General features: G+C 34.2%; 1 protein-coding gene across 4 annotated transcripts in view; it reads right to left on the reverse strand.

Annotated features, from left to right (window-relative positions):
• The window catches only part of AP3B1 (adaptor related protein complex 3 subunit beta 1), a 153,651-nt gene that overhangs the window by 46,000 nt on the left and 85,259 nt on the right, over window positions 1-22,392 (reverse strand). For all 4 annotated transcript variants that reach the window (XM_058043881.1, XM_058043880.1, XM_058043883.1 and 1 more), the window contains exons 17-22: window positions 21,887-22,017; window positions 19,617-19,728; window positions 18,111-18,267; window positions 15,332-15,506; window positions 7,824-7,896; window positions 6,805-6,911 (exon numbers count right to left, since the gene is read on the reverse strand). In XM_058043881.1, coding sequence (XP_057899864.1) covers window positions 6,805-6,911; window positions 7,824-7,896; window positions 15,332-15,506; window positions 18,111-18,267; window positions 19,617-19,728; window positions 21,887-22,017 — 755 coding nt within the window. The remainder of the gene's footprint in view (window positions 1-6,804; window positions 6,912-7,823; window positions 7,897-15,331; window positions 15,507-18,110; window positions 18,268-19,616; window positions 19,729-21,886; window positions 22,018-22,392) is intronic.

Here is a 22,392-nt window from a genome sequence, read left to right on the forward strand (position 1 = left end):
TTAACCTTTAATTACAGCCGTTAAAATTGAAATGAGCCTCTTGTCTGGCTGGGGCTGCCCCCTTCCAGTGCATGAGACTGATGAAAATTTTTAGGGTCAATGAATATGTCCCATGTCATGTTTGATAGATGCTAAAGATGTGAGGAGGTAAATGTTACCTTAGAAAGATGTGGTTGAAATTTTTAAGAGCTACATTTATTGACAAAATAACAGAAAAATACAGCTTAGGTTACCTCTCTCTTCTGTCTGAGTTACAGAGCATAAAACACATACAGACACGCTATGTTTTACACACATTACCACAATACACATTTAAAGAATAACTTATGGAATCATCATCATGCATCACGCATGCTTGTTTTTAAACACCTGGCACCAACCCTGTTTACAGCAGCTCTATTTCAAGGAGCACAATAAACGTATTCTTCATGTTGGAAAAAAAAGAAGCATTATTTTAAACTCTGCCATAAACCTAAGCATCTAATTATATTAAAAATATATTTTTAAAAGTTGGATTAGTTTAAAGGACAGTACTGAATTTTAATGAAAGGCAAAAAATGATCAAAAGGTGTCCTCAGAGAAACCTATTTAACTGAGCTTCTGTTTTGTGATATCCCCACAATTTAATTTCTATTTTATAAATAAGACTTTAATACTGCAATTGCACTCTATTTTGCTATTTTTGCACTTTTATTTTTAAATACAACATTTGAATGCTGGGTTATTTTTTGTAACTCAAAGATAACAAAAGGGCAAAATAGCAATATAGGACTGAATCCAGTTAATCAGTGGCCGGTCATTCAGAATACAATCACATTAATATACAAGTTGCTAACTAATTATTACAAATTATATCTATATAATTTTTATCATTATAAACAGTATCTCATTTATAGTGTATATATATTTGAAGAAAATAAGTTGAGAGAGATTTTGAAGTGCAAATTTTTTAAAGAATGAATGCATCTAATAAACACGAGAAGCGTATTTTTAAGGCTTAAACATTATTAAATATCACAACTATTTGCAAATGCATTTATAAACAAAGAATAGAGGTGAAATGACAAACAAGTAGTGTGAAGGCAAATGATTATTTTCCAAGCTAACATTTTTAGAAGTATGTGGAAGCAATTACTGAAAGGACAGTATAGCTTTCAAATATCTGATGCTAAACATATTCTCTGTAAGCAATATAAGACCATCCACTTATACAGCAATTTTACAGGAACAAAGAAAAAAAAAAGTATGAGGGAGTCTTTGTATCATTTCTTCTTCTTCTAGCTTGGCAAAAGTTAATATCTGCTGATGAGCAGCTACATCCATTTGTAGCTTTCCAAGTGCTTTCCCAAGGTGAGTAAGCATCATTATCCTCATTTTTCAAATGGAAAACTAAAAGATTAAGATACTCCCTCCAGATCACACAGCAAGTAGTAAGCCAAAAATAGAACTCATTTTCCATATGTAACACCCAGTTCTGTATCCACTGGACCCACAAGCATCAGTCACACCTAATCAGCCACATAGCTGCATTTTGGGCGGCACTAAGACAAAGTTATTTTTTAACTCCTAAATCCAAGACTATGCCTTTTCACTTGCTTCACACATACAAATTTCCTAGGCACCCTATTAACATACACTGTAGAATATGGTTTCAATTATGCTTTATGCCAGTTACAAATCCTGTAGGGGAAAACAGGGACTGTTCCACAGGGAAAAAACCCACCTTCACAAACTAAGCTGTAAACTGCAGAACTGCACAAATTTCTCTGTCTAATGTGCAGTTGTGGTCAACAACACAAGCAAAGTCATGAACATTCCCAGGAATAGGATACATGTAGACTGCCTTGTGGCACACTTTCTCCCTTCATCTCCCCACAACAAACCTTCCCAATTTCAATCTGTATATTAAAACATGGGCTTCAGAAGTATAATGAAAACACTGAACATATGGGAAAAATGTTGTGATGAAACAGCAAAGAGATAAGACTCCTTACAGGAAGCTAAAAAACAAGGGGCAAATGCTAAGCTATAAAAATAATAAAATTCTATCATATGCTTGTGTTTTCTTAATACAGGATTACAAAAACTAAGGATAGAAGAGAAGATGTGACTAATATTGAAAGCTTATTTAAAAGGATCCTCTTTTTACAGAGTAAAAAATTTTACAAGCATCCTTAAGAGGGCATGGATATACTTACAGAAATGCAAAACTAATTATTTGAAAAACAATGGTAATTGATCAAAATCTGCCTGAGAACAATGGGTAGAAGACCACCATTGCCCACAATCTGCTGCTATCATAACTGGTTGCACTATGTCTCTTTCATAACAAGAACAAGTTAATGTTTCTTCTGACGCAGCCATTCCTGAAGTAAGCACTTAGACCAGAGCTTATATGAATGACAAATGTACAGAGTTAAAGAATAATTTCTGCTAGCAAAGCTCTGAAAAAAAATCATGAAGTGCATGCCAATAACTATTTGGAATAACTACTATTTATTTCTCAATTGCAGGACTTTGAAAATTCTTAAAACACCTCATGCTAACCTTTCTTGCAAACTGCATACGAGACTACAGCCATTATATAACTCATTACTGCAGCCTTTGTGTGCCCATCTCTGCTCTTCTAAGCAGAGATGCTTCAAACAGGAAAATAATAGACTTCAGAGTCAGTTTCAAGACATGTTATAGTGGTATTAGAAACAGCCGATGTGGACAAAGCCACCTAAATTATAAGAAAGTCTTCCCCTCTAAGGACTATGTCAACAACTTAGAAATAAAATACCATTTAAGGTGTTCTCCTAGTCTGAAAATACCTTTAATTAAATATTGAGGAAGTTTATGTTTGCTATTTCTCAAGGAATTCTCTAAGTCTGTACTCAATTTAAAATTAAATGTATTTATCATCTGATTTGACAGGTCTGCAGCTTGACCTTGACTTTTGACAAAAGCTATTATTTCTTCTTCATACATCACAATTCCAAAGAAGCTCTTAAAGTGTAGATTGGTCAAAAGTTCTTTAGAAGATATGAAAAAGAAAACAAGATGATGTACTCCTCCCTTCCTAAACAGTTTCTCTGGAAGGCCTGGTAGTAGGGAACAATAAAACATACCATTGACAGCAACAACTATCGTGAAAAAACACTGAACATATTGAATAAAACCTTAGTGAGTAAAGCAGTATCACTTCTTCAATTATACCTTGATTCTATATGCAGAATAATTGATAGTAAGTCCAAATTGTTGCAACAAATATTTTAATAAGCACTTCCCCACTACAACAAGAGTTTTCTCCCCAATTTGGTACATGCATTCTTGGTGACATTTTCCTAGTCATTCCTGACCTTTTCCCCAAACTATCCTATTGGGGGCAGGGAAACCATTTTCTCTCCTTAAATATTACTCAGACCATACAGCCACACATTTTTTTCCTCATCCAACTTCTTCTCTCACCACAGTTCATATAGACCTGTCAGTTCTTCCTTGCACTAACACTGTTCTGAACCATAACAGGTTTCTTGCTACCAAAGAAATATTTCCTTCTCACTAATTTTACCCACAAAAGCAAGTGTCATTTTTGCCAGTTAATTATCCTATGCAGCATACTCAGGGGTTTCTACATTTAGGAGATACATTTTTACCATTTAAAATCCTAATTCGAAAAGAACACATGGTTTAGCTTTTTTTTTTCCTCATCAGCTGTGTGGCAGGAGGAACAGATCACTCCCCTCTTCAGCTTTTCTCTATTACTATAGCTCTCCTCTCTCTCCTCTCACCATTTTTGCTCAAAATATTAATTATTGTAGCAGATTTTAATCCTCTCTGTCCTTAGGTCAATCATGAGTTTTGCTTTCAATACCTCTTTTTTCACTTTATAACAACCCTTTTGGGGAAAACACCCATTTTCAGTGTTTTCCAATAACTGCTTCACACTGAAAGCTTGCAGTTTTGTCTTGCCTCCTGTTTTTGATTCACACTGCATCTTCACTTATTTTTCAAAACTGCAAATTATTAATCTGAAACTCAATCAACGCCAACTGCAGTTTCCTCAAGCACTTAATTTTGCCATCGCTTGCCTGCATACCATGAGAATCCTCACAGAAACCTCCGGTGAGATCAGTTACCTGGTTCACTCAAATCTGAAGATGAACCACATGTACCAAGACAGAAGAATGCACACAGATTTACTACATTTTGCATTCAGCTGGAAGAAGGTTATTCATGAATTACAAGAGAATTTTGTTTTTCCTGGAACAAACTATAATACGCATGCATGCGTTTATATGAGGGGGAAATGTACTGTATGTAAACATGATGATAAAAACAAATGAGCCACAGGACAAAGCATTAGACTGTGCAGTTTCTATTCAAGAATATTTTGGTTTTGTAGGTTTTCCTATAACTGTAAAACCATTATTGTATTTATACTTTCTTTGTAACACTCAGCAGCTATGAATTTGGAAGTTAAAAAGTTTTCTAAAAGCTGTATCCAATTACAGTGGTGAATGATTTGAATAATAGACTGCTCGACATATTCCAAGATAAGTGGCTGCTACATTTCTTTGATATTAAGGTCATATACTGTACTTATCTATTTTTACTCCACGCTTTCCATTGCCTAGTAATAAATTAATTTCTCACTGTTAGTTTGGCATGTGCCCTACAGTTATATTCACTTTCTCTCCCACTGAAGGAAGAAGTTTTCTAAAGTATCTTTAGAATTAGGCATCATAGATTAAATTCAAAATACTATTTGAAGATGCACATTCCCACATAAAGTCTTAAATGCCAGTTTTATATTTTCATTTTTAGAAAATTATCTGGCAGTGCTGAACATCATGGGATTGTAGTTATCTAACTACTTGCACACACTTAAGACTTTTTAAACATATGGATATAATTTGAAAGAATGAGTTTTAACTTTAGTATTTAATTTCCATTGCTTCCTGGTGCAGAAAACTCAGCTAAGGACCTCATGCACATCTGCAACTATCAAAGGCAGTCAGAGCTGAGTTTAGATCTGAAAACTGAATACAGAACAATATGTAATCACCATCCAGGCAGAAACAATTAAATCTTACATGAGCTGGGTTCTTTCCAGAGCAGAGAGAATGAGGAAATGTTCCAGCTTCTTCGCTGGTTACCAGACCTCAGTAACACTGAGGAAGCAGTTTGCACAGTCATCATACAGAACAACTTCTACTCTTCGGCCTACACCTTCTAGCTCTGTTTATCTAACAGCTCTGTGTAGGTGTCTTCAGAAGAATAGGGAGAAGCAGTTTAGCAAATGAACAGCAGCAATCATGAGGAAAGAAAGCATGAATATGGGAGTGGAATATATGTTCATGTGCCATAAACAATGAAAGAAATAAAGACACTGGCAAGCAGGGACACCTAAGCCTCTGGCATTACAGATTGCTATCTCTAATTTATTCTCAAAGGTGCTAATTTTGAAGTAAAGAAAAGACACCAGAGCCATTCTTAAGCTAACCCAAAGCCAAGTAAACATATGACAGCTTGTCTTTTAAGCTGTCAAGGCCATAAAGGATGGCAAAGAAGCAACTGCGGAGTGCAAAGAGTAACACCACAGTTATACCTAAGACTGTATACTGCTCTACAAAATAACATGGAAGAGAATTACTGGCATCTTCAGATGCCAGATGTAGTCATTGATGTGACACATCAATGACTACATATCAGTTGTAGCGACTGCATGTCCCTGGCCTGCTTGAAATTTATGTTACAAGCCAATTATCTTAGATAAAGCTAATATCCAACAAATTATCGGAAAGTCTCCCATTTCAATACCAAATCTTGAAGCCTGTAAAGATAAAACTGAATCATAAGCAAAGTTGAATTCAATCCAATCACTCATGTAACTCCTTTACTTAACAAATATTTGATGTTGCAAACTACTGTTTCTTGTATCAGCACCAAGTAGGTTATCAGTGACTATTAAAGTTGCCGCATAGGTTCTAGACACCAACCTCATTAGAAACAAGGCTAGGCTAAAAAAATGCCTGTTTCTCTGGTATTTTGTCTGGTCACATCCATCCATTTTCACAGGGATATGCACCCTGTTATACCACTGCAATTTCTATTTAAATTGCAAATAAAAATTGGACACACACAAAATACTAAAGAAAACCCAATTGAAAGAGAACAAACTACTATTCCTTCCCACAATAAAGAACACCCTCTACCTCCATGAGTTTGCTAACTCTAATTACACCTATAGTTTTGAGATTCCCTAATGGCAAGTACTACAAAGCACTAACAGAATGAATCATGACACATACTGATACACCACTGATTGTAAATCTATACCCTTTTTATTTGCACCCAGGGGCTATGTTTCATATATTTATGAAAAATTACTTCCCAGTAGCAAAATGTCATGATTGGAAGCATGTATGATACACAAACAGACTAATAGCAAGTATGTGATGTTCTTGTAGCTTATTTTTGATAGTGTAGCAGATTAATTATTTGAAAGACCTCTGTCATTTGGGTACTTAATTTCTGAATTAAAGTTTCCCTGAGGCAAAGAAAAAGACAATTTGAAAGATAAGGTTAAAAATTCTTGAAGGCATCTTTCTCAGACATGCAATATTCATACTTTTATCCACATTTCAGAATGCAATTACAAATCAAAAAATGCTGCCAGACTTGCATATAAACCATAATTTCATATAAAACTTCTACAGGTGAAAGTACTGTAAAAAAACCACTTTAATGACGTCCTCAAAACATGTGAAATTCTTAAACTTACATGCACCCTTCCACTTTTTAAAGGCTACTTACATCAATGACTGATGAACTTGACAGACTTAATCCCTCTAGGTCTGCTGCTAAACTTGGGGACAAAACAGCTGCCGTAGGAACTGCCACAGGAGTTGTTACAGAACAAACTAGAAGAAAAAAGGTAAGAGATACTTAAACGGAAAAACAATTTAAGATACTGCGACAAACAGTGATTTCTTTTTTCATTGCACAAAAAAGTTTTATGTCCTCATCTAAATGTTATATTCTTCTACTTATATTTGATGAATATTCATTGATGAATACATTGGTATTCACATTGATGAATATCTGAAGAATATGTTATATGCTTGTTTCTAAATATAAGATTACTTTTTCAGACATATGGCCCCAATACTCAGAATAAGAAATGAAAATACGTATACAACTTACACATGAACAGACTGTGTGATTTACTTTAGAAGTATTTTCTCCTCCTTTCCTATTTTTCCTTTATTTTATCCTTCAGTTTGATAGATACTGTGTAGCACATTTTCATTTACAGGCTACATGCAAAGTATATGTTAATGCAATTCTGATAGGCTGCAACTACAGAAGTAAACTTTAAGAAGGGGACTACAAGCACAGACAAAAAAACAGAGCCAGCTTTATCTCACCCTTCCAAGACTACCATTTCACAGTTCTTCAGAAATGTGATTCTTAGCATCTTAATATAATACCATAATTGGCCCAGAGATTGCACAGGGGTTGTAGAAGTAACATCCACTATAACCCGAGAAAATAAGTCCACTTTAACAGAAAACAAGTCCAGACACATACAAATGCTCAAAGTAAATGTTGTATACGGTGGGAGATTCTAAGTTTTGAAACAATTCCTCAATTATAAAACAAAATATTGTAATAACTGTGCTTAAAAATAACTTGACAGTCTAAGCATTTATTTTGTCAGGAAACTAGTACAATATATTAACAGAATCAATGTTTCAGAAATTTAATTTCATTAAATTAACTGAACTGATTTTATGCCTTGGGAAAAATGAGGCTTTAATCAAGATACTTACAATCATCTAAATCTAAGAGAAACATGTCTTGGTTTTTTGGAGTCCTTCTTTCTTGCACTGGTTTTTCTTCTTTCTGTCAAAACAGATTAATATTTCATCTTTCACCATATCAGCAAAAGAAAAGCATTTAGTACATTCATAAAGCAAGTGCATTTATTTTACTACTTCATAAAACAGAATGTATCCATGTTCAGGGTGTGGCATCCAAAGAATTCACCTACTGAGAAAGATTTGTTTATATAGTTAAACTGTATCTAAATGCCACAATTGAATTTCGGTAGCCCCTGCATTCACCTAATATTAATCATTGTTGCTACACAGAAAACATTTGGTGACAGATCAGACACCTCTGTTGAGCTAATTAAAAAATAAAGCTGCTATCTCTTTAAGACAAAAGATTTGTGTACTAACATTTCTGTTTTCATATGAAAAAAAGGTCAAAAGCAATTCAATAAGAAACACAGTGTAATTTGCACTTATCTAGGAGCACAGAATTCTGTCCAATTATCTACTGGGATTTACTTAACAGGAAGCTGAGTTTTGTCACGAAAAAAATTCAGTTTTAACCTTGAGATGAGTTCTAATTGGCCATACCTGAAGTAAAGACTAGGGAAGTAATAATCCCAGTACCATTACAGAGTATTTCAACAAAATTTGCTTCAATAACTAAAAAAGTTCTAAACAAATCTGATAAGAGCAAGTGTTGGCTATACCTACAGAGCACGTCTAGACAGTGGTGATTCAGGAAAGAATTCATTGTGTTACAGCTCAGTACACTCTGCCAAGAGGGTAGTTTAGTATAAAGAATTGATTTTTGGATGTAGCCAGAAACTTCTGTAGCAAGGAGTTTTGTCATCATGTTGTTCCTGCCCACTCTAATGCATCTTTCATTTGGGTCAGCTGAAGAATTTCTTCTCCCTTCGTTCTCTTTGGCTCACATACCAAACAGAAGGCTTTGTAATTTTTTTATAAAACATATTAACTGCCTTTAGACCTTAAGACATTGCTCACTACCCAAGTTATTTCAAGTAATTTAAATGTAGTCTTTCCAGGAGTCACACTTTCTAGTTTACCCGTTTCCTCTTAAACAGTATGTGACAGCCAAATTCATAAGGAAATATTTTACCACTTCTAATAAATTAACAGGTCTAAATGAATCAGTAAATCTCTTTATGCCCATCTAGACCATAATTTCTTAAGCATTTCAGATGTCCAGACACACAAATTTCTAGAAGAGCCTGGAGTGAACTCAGCAGCTAGAACCACTTCCTTTAACCAGCACCACAGAATAAAATGACACCTCTTTTCAAGGCACATTCCCTTTCTTCTGGTCTCTCAGCTTGATAGTCCGTTGCAAACAAATGATAATAACAATTTTACCTTTGTTCAATTTTGCAAGAAATTCTATGCAAAGAAGATGAAAGAATCTAGCCAACATTGTCACTATTTGAAGCCATTGATGTTAATGACTATCAGGTTTGACCTCAGCCATGATGAAATCACTTATCATGATCTTCCTATAAATACCATGGCTCAGACAGTAGTTACTTACATGATCCCTACAGATATGCTTGAGATATTCTGGGAGAAGAATCATCTTGTGGAATGAAAAGAACAGGCGCCACTATTTTAAAAGTTGTAAATTTTTACATCATGATACTTTAATGATCTTCATCCTTATGGTATTTGAGTGTTCTACTACTGGTGACTTATCTGAAACCTAAAACTCCTCTGAATAAAGAAAATACTACAAAAAAGCTTTAAAACGGCATTGAAGTGATACAACTTCCGATATGTTTTGTCCAGAATTTCTGAGGGACTCCTGCAGAACCAAGTTTCTTGAATTCCATTCTGCTCACAACTACCGGATCTTTCTTTGGAGATGTACTTATCAGCAAGTCACTAAGTTTGTTTTGGCTACTTTTGTTTTAGAACTGTGAAATAAGGACAAATAGTACACTTCATAAGCTACAAGTTCTACTTGAATTACTCATGTCAGAGATACAATTTTGTAACGATATTTCTCATGAACTCCAAGCCACTTTATAGTATCATTTGGTGAATATTTAGCCCTGAATCTCGAGTTTAGCAGTTATTTCCAGCACCTTTACTGCAAATTATGTATCACAACCCTTTTCCTGAACTAGAAAACTCTTCAGAAATCAAAAAAGACTAAAGGAGAACTCAGTTAAACAAAAGGCAGATATATTAAAATATCCTCCATTTCTGAACTTTCACTATCTGTCCCCACTTATCCTTAAGATACAATTCTACTTTCAACTATGATTAAAGTTGGAAGTTATGGTTTTATATTTGCTAAATGTTTCCATAGAGATAGGTTGTGTCCATCTCCTTTATTATGCAGCTAATTAAAAGTCTCTAAAAAGTGGCTCAAGAGTCCTACAAGGAGAATTCTATATGCTTCAGTACATGTTTCTAAAAAATCAGGAGTCACTGCCAAAGAATCCTCACTGTTTAGTGGATCTGTTTACTGAAGACAACTAAGATGGGCAGTCTAAGTCACAAATAATACCAATAGCATGCTTCAGTTTGCTTTTTCTGTCACAAGTACAAAAGTACACGAGGCTTGATGCATAATTTTATAAGGCAAAATCCATCCTTGCACTGATATTACTTTGAATCTACTACATGAAAAATGTTTAAAAATGGGGAAAAATTCCTTCAAGAGAATTTACTTCTTATAGTTCAAACCAAAATAAAATGGTCCTAAAATAAGGCACAAATAAAAAAATAATTCCTGAACGAATGTAAGGAAAAATTTCACTGCACATTTTACCAGAAGATGGCATTTAAGAGTATCGGTTTACTATAAAGAACAAGCAAGTAAACAATTCCACCAAACAAAAAGCAAAAAATGCATAAACCTGACTACCATTTGGGAAATGTAAAATCAAGGGCTAATTAAATCCAGATAAAGGTAATGTTTAAGTGTCATCATGTCTTATTTCCAACTTCAAATGAGTGTTTGAAGCTTAAGAAAACACTGGGCTACTCATATGTGTGTTTGGGTGCTATATATACAAAAACCACACCAATATTTTCATGCTTATATGTATTTCTACATACAGGTTTGCAGGTATGTACATTAATTGTGTGCAATTCTGTAGAAAACACCAAAGAAATCTATTTATGTGGGTCCTGCCTATAACAAACATGATTATTTGTAATTTGTTTTGTCCAAGAAAAGAAAATTGATTGGCTGTCTATGACCAATAAATAGCCAATGACTGCATCTATATCAATTGAGGAAAAAAGCTTTGCATCTGAAATCTAGACAATAAAAAGGTTCTGACGTGTCTGACATTTCTCTGTAACAAAATTTTTCCTTTTTTTTCTCTTCAAACTAAGCCTACAATATAACCCAAACAGTATTCTTCCAAGAAAGCCCACTATGGGAAAAGCAGAATACTAAACAAAGAAGTTAAGGTATATTCCATCAAACATTTCTCCATTTGCAATTCATCTTGATAATAGAGATAGAACCTGGTAAATGCATATAGGACTTGAAGCAGGAGATTTCTCTTGCTCAATGCATAATTCATGTGCTCCGCCTGCAAAGTGTGTAAAATGAGAATTTCACACCGCAGCATGAGCCATGGAGCTGCAGAGAAAAGGCAGATGAAATCATATTCTGCTGTGCGAATTTTATTTCTTATCCTCCCAATATTTATACAAAACCATCACTGACAATCCAAATGCATTGACAGATCACCCACTGTTTCCATTGTGTTAGCACTTGAAAGGAGATCAGGCAGAAAGATAGACAATTTGTTTTTGTATATTTTTTAAATAGTGGATCAGGTTTTTAACAGCTGAGTGACTGTATTATACTTGTAGAAGGAGGTCAACAGTAGCTGATTTTAAAATCCCACTGTAGAGACACCTACTTATACATGCATCATCCTCAAATATGCATTTTAGCTCTACAGTGTTTACGCTTACAGTATAGTATGTATCTGAACACCTCAAATTATTGATATTTCAAAATGATATAAAAGACTGCAGTACAAGAGACTGACTTTTCGATTCACTGCAGCTCAATTACAGTGAAGACAACAACTTTTTCAAAATGATTTGTCAGGAGAAAAAATACTAAACCATTAATAACATACTCAGGAAAATAATCTGAATTTTTGGTAGCGTATTTTAATGCCAGTAAGTGCATGGATGTATGTAGAAATTAAGCTCCAGTGTGAATGTAATAAAACCTTTTTTTCAAGATAATTTTGCAGAACATGGAAATGGCACCCAACACAATATATAAGGAATGGTAAACATCACGCAAAACATCTGCAATGTAATGTAGTTCATAACATGTAGCAAACTGAGAAATCATAAAAATAGAGCTCACTAACCACAACTTTTTTAATTTCAGAAAATCTTTTCAGTTTTACTGAAAAGGAAATCCTAATGAATAATATCCCCATATAGACTGCCCAAATTAAGAACACACTATAACAGAATAACATAAGTAATGCCTTTTCTAATGACAAACAATCAGAATAAAGCACGCATTTCTGAGAGTCTGGCAGAAACCATCTGTTTCCTGGGTGGTCTGAAAATAAGTCAGGAAGGGAGCAGAAAAAAATATATGTGGTTCTTTTAAGATGTACCTTGACACATAAGGGGTCTATATATAAGACTTTAACTATAATCTTCTTTAAAGTTTGTTAAAAATTGTTTTTTCTTTCTAGCTTGGAATGTGTTATCTAGGTTACCATCAGTTACCTTCATCTATCATTACAGTGCTCAAAACAGTTTTCTGACAAAAAACCTTATTAAGCTAGTTAGCATAGCAATCACTTCTAATAAAAAATACCTGTGTTTCTTTTCTCCCACCACCTTATCTAACTACATGTCTAAAAATGAACAAGTACTAGAAACACATGAATGCAGGCATCGAACATGGTTTAAGTGGAAAGTAACTTTAAGGTCCAGGGATTAATACCATATACTGAAACAGTTCTTCTTGTTCAAGGACATTAAATTAACTGCCCCCTACTCCTTAACATATGACTATTGATGTTTACAGTTCTTCAGCCAAGTTTGTTGCCCTTATATTAAATGTGCTAATTTCTAAATGAAAAAGAATTTTAGGAACATTTAGCTTCTGCACAGTGAACTCTATGCTTTTCAATAATCTCCTCACTACTATTCTTACTGCCATGCATATAAACACATTCCTGTTTGTTGTAATGTCTTTTGTGATGTTTAAAAGCTTTGCAATTTTTCCCCTCTATCTTTTGACTCTACTCTTATCAACTCTTCTATCAACTGTTTAAAAATACTTCTTGCTCCTAACACATTTCCTTTTACGTGCTAAGACTTCAGAACTACTGCAATGTTCCTTCTCTTCTCTTAAAATCCAAGGCTTTGACAACTTTCCATCTTCAACAATTGACTTCAACAATTCAACCCCAAGCTTCTTGGACACTCCAGTTCTCATATTCAGTGTATTTGACTTCACACATTCTGCTGTTTTAAAATACAAAAAGCTTCTTTATGCTAGTAGTCCTCACATATCCTGTGAAAGAACCAAACAGTTTAGGGAACTACAGTGACAGAAATTATCTACATGGTGTCAATATCCTGAGAAAAATGGAAAAATGCAGCAGAGAGAAGACAGTTTGAACATGGCTTTGCAGTGCCTGCTCAGAACTAAGCACATCAGAGTATGTATAACCTTCTGGTGAAAAAATACTGTGATGATGTGGGGAGCTGCAAAGTGTTACAATTAATTCATGTCCCATCTAGTATGAAAGCAGTTTTTTCTAAGTGAATTCAAGTTGTATTCTTTGTGCTACCATTTTTTTGCAGGATCCAGTCTGGCTGCTCTAGAAGAAAAAACCTTTTGATACACAGGTGTGTTACCTAATGTGTTATTTGGGCAAGAAACTGATCAAAACATCAAAACACATTTCCACTTCTCAAGTAATACAGCCTCACTTCATCTTTTGTTCTACTTGGTTGAAGAAGGGAACACATTAAAAGTTAACATCACAACTCAAGAGTTCTCAGGCACACCTATGAAGTTGCAAAACAAAGATCGTGTACAATGTTAGTTCAAGATTTAGAGAAATGGAGAGCCTTGCCTCCTTATTTAAAAGAAATACATGCCTCAACAGCCTTACCTCTTAACTGATCAAAACACACCTATTTACCAGCTTCAAAAACTGCTACTCAAATTCAAAAATTGCTAGAACTGCAACAAAGGATGTTTATTTTGACTAATCTGCCGTCTATACAGGAGTCCTGACTGAAATGGCTTAGCTTAATTTAAAATGCATTAAGAGAAATTAAGTTTCACTTAATTTTCAATACCACATATCGGAATTTAAATGGAAATTTCTGAGCTACAATTCTACTCTTCAACTTTTTTTTTTGGTAAAGATATAGAAAGAATTGCATAGGAAGTATTTGGTAACAGAAAAATAAGTGTCAGAAATTCTTTTACTCTTCTTCCTGAACAGATTTAGCAAAAAGTTCTTCATTTATTTATTTTTAAATACAAGGTACGTGGGTAAATAGTAACCACTTAATGCTAATAGCATGAATAGTTAATTCTAGAACACTAGTTTGAGTAAAGAACTTTTAGGCACTTTTTCTTCTCTAAAGTAAGCTAATAAATCCCAACTGACACATGAATGACTCTGCTGTGTGTTCTTGCATCTTTACATATTTTGAAACCAATTTAAAAAATATGTATTATAAAGCTTGCTATTTCATATCTGTTTTAAGAAAGCTAACAGAATTTGAAGTAACAGGACTCTATATTCCTATCAAACACAGACAGCAAGTAAAAGTTGATTTCTCATTAGGAATATTAATGCTACTTACCTATATATATACATCTCAGTTATAGATTAATTAACTATACTATTCTCAATTTTAACAGAAAAATTTAAAACTAAGCTAAGAGTTCTATTAGAACATATTTAAACACTTAAAAAACAATGTACTAACATTTGGTTCTTGGTTTTCTTTCCTCTCAGACCCAGGTATTATAGCTATACTTTAAGATTCAATTTTAATAAAATAACCATCACATGCATGTATTAAGTCTCACCAGTTCAACAATAACCTAAAAATTAAATTAAAACCCAATTAATTTTATTATATAAGAATAATAGACCACTAGAAAAATATTATATTCTGTGTATAAAAAATAATTAGATTCTATTATTGTTCTTCATCTATAAGGACTAAAAATAACATAAAATAATAAACTGAAATTTTGTAATTTATATTTTTATAATTCATGTTTTTTGTTATAAAAACACTCTTACTTGCTTAAACTATCAAACTACTTTTTGACTGGTCTCTCTATGAAAAGTAAAAAGATGTTTTTCATAAATTCTGGATTGTTTTAGGTATGCACAAAACTGCTACCCATCTTCACTCTAACAGAAAGAAACAAGGATAGATGGTTAGATACACATTATCATATTTTATACAGGCCTTAAGAAAACATATTTTACCTTACTAACCTTACTAGAGGTAGCATTTCTAGATTTTCCAGACTCAGAGTCACTTTTAGAGTCAGATTCTGATTTGGATCCTGAAGAACTTTCATCTGATGAAGTGTACTCTGTATCAGAGGAACTGGATGTGCTTCTCTTTTTGGAAATCCCCTCTGCTTTCTTTTTAATATCCTCCGAATCACTACATATTTTAAAAAAGCGTTAAGAGACATGTAAAACCACCAAAGGAATCAGCTTGGGCAATATCCTACATCAGCATTTAAAAGTTTCATTAAATGAGTTTCAAGTCATGATTTCTCCACAATAAAAAACTATTCACCTATGAACGAAGTAGTTTAAGGCTACACAAAACTATTCTATTACACTACACAGTACATCATCATATGTAGTCTAAACCAGCAAAACAGCCAAATAAAATGTGAACATATAAAAATATTATTTGCATGCATCAAGCTTGTGACATTACAAAAGGAAGTACAGCCCCCCTTTAAAATAAAGATACTTTCATACTATTCCGCCTATGATGAACAGAATTTTTGTGTATCATTTTTTTGTACAGTAATATTGCTTAAAAAAAAACAAATTAGTTTAGTTTATTCCTTTGTTAATTCTTCTGAATAAAACTGCATCACCTAGAAATAAGACCTATAATGTCTACAAATTGTTCAACACATTAAAGAGTTTATACACAAGAGCTGTTATATTCCTACACCTTTGGTCACATTGAATACCTTACAGCTTCACACAGTGAAATTCTGTTCACCCACCAATGTTGGATTATGTTGGTCTGTGTTAACAGCTAGCTGTTATGTTATCTGCCTTGTTCACATCTAAAAATACTTTAAAAACTAGTTACTAGATTACCTTTTTGTCTCAGGGGGAGTTACCACCACAGGAAATGAAAATTGTTTTCTAACAGTTGTCATGGAGCAGAAAAATTAATACTGCATATAGAAAAAAACACTCTGTTCTTGGATTTGCAAACAACTATTTTATACTTCTAAATCAGGTGTTTCATACACTACCTGATTCAGCTTCCTTCCCAAGACAATGAACTGGCTGTTGAAGCGCTTGAAGGGTAACAAGGTCAACAATAATTAAACAAATCTAGACTACTCAACTATTAAGAGTCCCTCTGGACTCATAATTAATTGTTACACACTTTTGCTTAGCTTTAAGAGCAGTACAAAGAATGTACTACGCTGCATCACTGAGATTGCAATGTTTTCAGATGAAAAAAATACAGAGAAGGAGAAATGAAAATCTGAAATGACAGAGATCAAAATAAAGTCTTCCTCCTCTCAAGAACCTCCTATGACTGAATTGCCTAAATAAAATTTTATCAAAATTATTTCAAATAAATAATGTTTAGGCCATGCCTACCCATGTAACTGAAGCTAAAATTACTTCCCCAAATTTTAACCAAAAGCATAAAGCAGTAAATTTGAAGCTTGCAAAGCTAAAAATGGAACAGTAGTACATGTCACAAAAACAGTGTAATGTAGCACATCTGATTGTTAAAATCATGGTGAAAAACAGGTTCTGAAAATTATGTTTCTGTATGACAACATTTAAAAACTTGTTTGAGGTAAATGACAAACAAAAATTCACTACTATATACTGTTCAAAGTTTATTCATGACAACATCCATATTTCATTCACTGCCATTTAACAGTAGCTGTAGTTGCATTAACAAATAAGTTGTTGTGAACCCATTACATAAATGAAGTTGATTTTTAATAATTTATCTTTAGCTTAGCTTTAAAACTAGCTTTGAAGATTAAAAATGTTACTTTACCGCACATCAGCCAGTTTTGATGGGTAATAATTGTTTATCTTACTGCTTAAAATTTCAGATGTTATTCTAATGAAAAGAATTTACTGGTAACTAGCTTTTTAACTTTGCGATGATGAAAAGCCTGTATTAATTTAACCTACAGATTTCATTTGTTCTGAACAGGAAAAACAATATAAATCACTTTTAAAATCATTAAATCCTGACTTAAATTAATAAAGTCATAATTAGGGCATTATGCTGTGTTTGTTATGGAAGTGGCAAGGCGAGCTGCTTTAATTACTGTCTGTAATAAAAGGAGCAGAGTGTGTACTGCGCCCCAATCAGCGCTGTCAGCCACGACTGAGCTGAGCTGCAAACTCATCAAGTGAGCTGGCAGCAGACTACAAAGTAAAGGGCGATCGTGTCTGCAGAGGCCACTTGCTGACAGCAGTGGAAGAAACAGATTCATACAATCCAAGGTATTAGCCCCAATTACTCAAAATTTTAATGATACTTTAATACATGATAATGCTGTTGATAATAGGCAATCTTAAAAGCACTAACACTTAAATATCTTATGACCGTTTCCCTTCACAGCCCTTGCCTCTAATATTTGGATCATAATCTTTTTAATATAACATTATTTAGAAAAATCAATTGTCTTAGTTACATAATGGCAAAGTGTTGAAGGACTTAATTTTAGCTCTCAGCAAAATTGCATCAAAGGTAATTAAGTGTTTCACACAACTATTTGATCACTTATTCAGCCTCCCAAGGTTACATCAATTTTCAACAAGCCACCCAAGATTTTACTGAAGTCAGAAATTAATTCCAAACATAAGACTAGTCTGATTAATGAAAATATGAACTAGGTTCATACCCTGACATCACTCCTTGGCCAATACACACCGAAAATAGCCTAATTAAAGGCTTGGCAGACTGGTAACAGGAAGAGTGCTTTATAACCTAGTATCACAAAAAATTAAAACCAGACAAACATTTACCTACCTTTCATTGACAGCCCTATATGTTTTCTTAGCAGTACTTTCTTTGCTGTCTGATTCACTGTCAGTTGATTCTTCACTGGGAGAGGAACTCCCACTACTCTCATCAGTGCTGCCTTCCTCTTTATCTTCCTTCTCACTTTCACTGTCAGACTCACTCCCTGAAATGAAAACAAGCCTTGCAATTTTGATCTAAATAGCTTAAATAATTAGTATTTTAGAAATCAAATTTTGTTTTAAATTAAACAGTGGTTTGGTATTTTAAGATCCAGTTGAAAGCTTTAGTATTATCTACCCTGTGCCAAAAGCAGGCAAGGGAACTACTTTCCCCTTATATCTACAAAATTTTCTTAGTTAAAGATCTGTCCTCTTCAGCCTACAGTACTATACTTTTTCAAATTAGAAATTTGAATAATAAATTAATCACATGTGGATTCTTCAAAGTTACATAACCCTATTAGGAGCTGGAGATGACCTCAAATTTTCTAGTCTTTACATTCGCTCAGCTGCAAAATTATCTTCTCAAACAGTTGCTTAATTAGATAATCTGTTCCTAAATACCCATAGTGACTATGATTGAATCACTGATTTAAACAAATTATTAATCCTGTAATTAATCACATAGTTACAAAATATTCAAATATCTATAGTGAGTATATGCTTCCATTACTTCAGAAATCACTAATTTCAGTGGTACAATTCTTAAACATTTCTGCATATTTCCTCAGCTAACGAACTGGAAGGAAGCAGCTCCATGTTTGTATTCTAAGATGACCCTCTTTCATTCAACTATATACTGATAATTCTTTCAAGTCTCTAATGCTAGATATTTTCTGGGTTTAAAGTCTGGACCTGGAAGAATTATGATCTTTACTACATCTGAAATATGCTGACATCTTCTGAAACAGCTGTCCTGGGGAACTGCCTATCTGAAAATAAATGGTAGAATAGTTAAAAGAACCTCTGCTTACTGAACTTCATAGGTAGCTGTTATCCTCTTCATCAATATCCCCATTATAATAAACAGAAAACATCATGTAGAACTTCAGAGAAATAATGTAACACAATTTGCTGAATAAATCTCATGAAAGACTACACAACTAAACAGATCTGGCCATTTATCAGCACAGCAGCACATGCTATCAAAATAATTCTTCACCACCACCAAATGCCAAAAAACACTTAAGACTTAAGGTTCCTGACAACTAAGCATCTGGGTACTTCTCCTGCAAACAGCTATGTGCTTTCAGTTTTAACTGGAGTTACAAACTCTCCTTACTCATATTAGACTCCAAAAAGGATAAAGGAAGCATGACAGCTTTTTTGCCTGGGAAACAAATCAAAAGTTAACTTATTAAATATGGTGAATGTAAAATTTACCCCCCAATTTATTGAGTTTACACACAGCTCTGGCTTTGTTTACAATTTTGTTTTCTTTTTATGTACCAGACAGTTCTGAAGACACAGTTTTCCAGGCAGCAAAAATACAAGTTGCTTTCCAAACACTTACCCGATGAACTGGTACTGGCAGACTCATCTTCCTCCTCTTCTGATTCAGAGTAGAACTTTTCAGTAGGTTTCTCCTTCTTTGGCTTGCCTAGAATTCCAGTCCATTCCTTTGCCTGTAAATAAATTTCAATTTAAGTTTACTTTGCAACCAGCAATACAAAAGTATTCAGACAACACATCAAATAAAAACATTCAGAGCTGTTGCTAAATAAATCATGTGAGCAAGTCAAGAGAAGCTATTAAACTTCTCTGACTTCACACAATTAGGAGAACTAGAAGTTTGGTACCTATCCATAAAATGAGAGATGTCTATTAGGTAGTCCAGAAAAAGATTTAGTAAGCTAGATTAAAAGCATCAGTAATGATAAATAAATTTCTATGCCAAAAGAACATGAAATCTGAGAGTTTTATTTCTAGATCCAGCTGACTACAACTGGAATGAAGGTTAAATCCACCACCTTAATAATCCTATTTTTTGCAGAAAACAGATGTGGACGCTCAAGATAGCCACAGACAAATTATTTTTCACTTCCACTGCAATTCTCCAAATAAAAGTAATTTTTTGCCACCAAGAGAATGCCAAAATGAGGCAGTATTTTCGCCAGACTTTTTTTCTTTCCATATACCACTACGCTACTAGAGAAGCAATGTTAAAATTCAGGACAGGAGAGAAAAACAAACTGGCAGACAATTCTATCAATTATCAACAATGTGATACAAGCCTGCCTCATTGACTGATCTGATCTGGAATAAGACTCAAGTTTTGAAATAGGCTCTAACCTGAAAGGCTGAACAACTCTAGAGACACACTGGCTTCCTCTTTAACACCAAAAGCTGATTGAAAATGCCAATATTCTTTTGGGTATATATGACAATTTGCATGTGGATTGCAGCTTAACTCAGCTTTACTCACATATGCTATGTAGGCACATGCAGTATTAGGGAAACCACAAAATTAATGAAAATTAGATACCCTCCAAAGAAAATATTTGCAAAAACCCCAACATGGCTGAAGGATTTTCCAGTTTGCTTTCAGGTTTAAATAGTTTGAGGTGGATTTTTTTTACTTGAGGTGGATTTTTTTACTATGTTGTAGATGGATGTTACACCATTTGTTCAATTTCCTGCAATACTTTTTGGTCTTATGGGTTTGGTCTTATGGATGAAAGCACCTTGGCAAATTCCTTCATGCCAACCCTTTCATTTATAATCCTCTGCTTGAGCTGATTATCTAAAATTCTTTCCATAAAAACTTTCAGAAGTTTGTACAAATATCACTTTTCCTGAAATGTATATAAGAAGGTAAACACATTAGAGTACTAAGGAGAAATGCTTTTTCTACCAGTTTGGTGTCTACTGGCTTCTGTAAGTCAGACCAATTTTTAAAATTTTTTTGCTCTTTCTGTGTGTAACATCTCATAAGCAAATGATTCAATCTATGACTTACTGAGGAAGTTGGTTCATTACCAGGACTGCATGCTTTTCTCTGTATATCTGTTACAATGCCACACCTCCAGGAGCACCATTGGCACACTATATACCAATATATTTACATTTCAGCTAGTACTTAACAGCCTTCCCTGATATTCCAGCAGCATTCTGGTACCCAACACATAAATCACAATTCTCGTACCAAAATATGACTTTCCCTCAGAGTTTACACTGCAGTAACAAAAAGCTATTGCTAGTAGATGACAAGCCCAATGTGTAAACACATGACTAATGCACTAGTAGCTGACATTTTCCTATCATAAACTTTCCTAATCCTCTTCAGATTATCTGAAATGTAAACCCTCATCTCTTCCAAACTCGACACTTTGAAGCATACATAATCCAATCCCTTGCAGCTGCTTTTTGTTGTTTGCATTACCTTATTCCTTTTTGTTTTTGTTTGTTTAGCCTTGGATTTTTCACAAACCAACCTCTTCATTTCTGACTTTGGTAGTCCAGCTACACTCAATTAACATACTGCAGCAGAGTGGAGATAAAAGATAGGAAATCAGAAGTGAGATGGAGGTGAAAAAAGCCTACTTACTCCAAAAATGAAGCAGAAGTGGCTACAGTTTAGTCACTTCTGTCATTGAAAAGAACTAGCATTAAGCAAGTTGCCAGATGCTTGATTTCTAAGATAAAATAAGCAACAGGACATTCCCACGCATCAATGGCTTTCAACACAGCCCACAGATAGTATTTAAATACTTCTAGTTTTGGGCTAACTCTCTGTATTGACGAGTGCCTTCAGCAAAGTTACTTTCGGTGACGCAGACGTACCGACTCAGCCACGTCGACATTTCGGACAGAGGGGTCAGGTGCCACCTCTGGCCAGTCAGACAGCTCCAGGTACCCAGTGGCTCGGCTGTTCAGTGTGTGAGACAAGGTGCCAAGCTGGAAATGATCCCGATCTATTAAAAAAAGCAGAGGGGGGGGGGAAAGAAACACACAAACACTGTGAGCTATACCACAAGGAGCAATCTTAATCAGGGCTAAAGGTAATTGCCATTGTATTACCTCAAATGTCATGGAATAAATATAAACTAGGAAGCTCTTCATAGGTCAAAAAACTGATTTCAGTCCATAGATTACAATAATCTCCCCCATAATGGTCAATAAAAAAGCTAATCAGTCAGTGTGTTTAGAGGTGTTGCTCTGAAATGTAGCTTCTCTAAAAATTACTTTACTGTGAATATTAAGAATGACAGCACAGTTAAACAATCCATATACATGTCTTGGCACAAACACATCCAGAATTTTAATAGTTTTTCTTCAAAATGGAGCTC

The sequence above is a fragment of the Melospiza georgiana genome, chromosome Z (genome assembly GCF_028018845.1).
Source record: "Melospiza georgiana isolate bMelGeo1 chromosome Z, bMelGeo1.pri, whole genome shotgun sequence".
Lineage (NCBI taxonomy): Eukaryota > Metazoa > Chordata > Aves > Passeriformes > Passerellidae > Melospiza > Melospiza georgiana.